The following is a 1,121-nucleotide window of genomic DNA, read 5'->3' as shown; positions in this document are numbered from 1 at the left end:
GTCCAGGGTCACATTATTTAAGGGACGGTGTGTCCAGGGTCACATTATGTAAGGGACGGTGTGTCCAGGGTAACATTATTTAAGGGTAGGTGTGTCCAGGGTAACATTAATTAAGGGACGGTGTGTCCAGGGTCACATGGCTCATTATTTAACAAGATAGCAGGTTTTTAAAATGTGAGACAAGCTTCATCTGTGTGTTTCAGGACAAACACTGGCTGCTGCGTCAGCCGGTCAACCCGATGCCCGACAGCTCCCTCGCCTTCCTGGATAGTGCGTACAGGAAAAGGTACGACTGATAAAACTCTTCTTCCTGCCGCGCTCGTGGTCGGTCCACCGCTGAAATAATTAGGCCACGTCCAAAATTGGCGTTTCTTTAAAAAAAAAAAAGTGATACTTCTCTAGAGTTCCCAAATGTCATTGGAATGGATTACATCATGATAGTCCAATAAGTCATTTCCCATGGTGTTGTGATGCCTATAAAATCATATCTACTGATCTACAGACATCTCTGGTCAATAGGAAACAGTATTTTTGGGCCAGAGTGGGCATCATGTGACAGGCTGGGAGGTTAAAATCCAGTGTTTGGCCACTGTGTCTAATGTGCTTCAAAGCCCGGGCCGGCGCACTTCCTGTTGGCCTGGTGGAGGCAGGTTGCAAAGTGGCTGGTACAGGAAGTAGGAAGGCTGGAGCAGCTAACATTAGTCGCCCTTTCCGAGAGTTTCCAGCTGAGAGCATAAAAGGAAACAGCTGATCCATTAGCTGGATTGAATCCGCTGATCCATCAGCTGGATTGAATCAGCTGATGGATCAGCCGTAGTGACAGCATCGACAGCTGATGTAGCTGATGATGGATGGGTCATATATCATTTTAGATTTGGAAATCAAGCCAGCCTTCTACTCTACTCAACGTGACTTGATGAACTGCATCCGTCTTGAAAACACAACACATCTGAGAGATGGGAAGCAGGAGAAATGTAAAACCACATTTATAGCCTATTTATTCACTACTTCTTCATGTGTCATTGCTGTCTTCAGTTAGGCTCAATTGACACTAGATGAAAGTATATGGAAGGAGTAGCATTATAACTGTGTGTGTGTGTGTCTGTGGGGGGGGGGGGGGG

General features: G+C 46.0%; 2 protein-coding genes across 2 annotated transcripts in view; one reads left to right on the top strand and one right to left on the bottom strand.

The window, feature by feature from the left end:
* mrps24 (mitochondrial ribosomal protein S24) overlaps positions 1–1,121 on the bottom strand; it is an 18,975-nt gene that overhangs the window by 3,382 nt on the left and 14,472 nt on the right. The window lies entirely within an intron of this gene.
* gnsb (glucosamine (N-acetyl)-6-sulfatase (Sanfilippo disease IIID), b) overlaps positions 1–1,121 on the top strand; it is a 16,041-nt gene that overhangs the window by 9,676 nt on the left and 5,244 nt on the right. The window contains exon 7 of the mRNA XM_034897006.1: positions 204–293. Within this exon, the coding sequence (XP_034752897.1) occupies positions 204–293 (90 nt within the window). The remainder of the gene's footprint in view (positions 1–203; positions 294–1,121) is intronic.

The sequence above is a fragment of the Etheostoma cragini genome, chromosome 16, assembly GCF_013103735.1.
Source record: "Etheostoma cragini isolate CJK2018 chromosome 16, CSU_Ecrag_1.0, whole genome shotgun sequence".
Classification (NCBI taxonomy): Eukaryota; Metazoa; Chordata; class Actinopteri; order Perciformes; family Percidae; genus Etheostoma; species Etheostoma cragini.
This window is presented reverse-complemented; position numbering and strand designations above follow the sequence as displayed.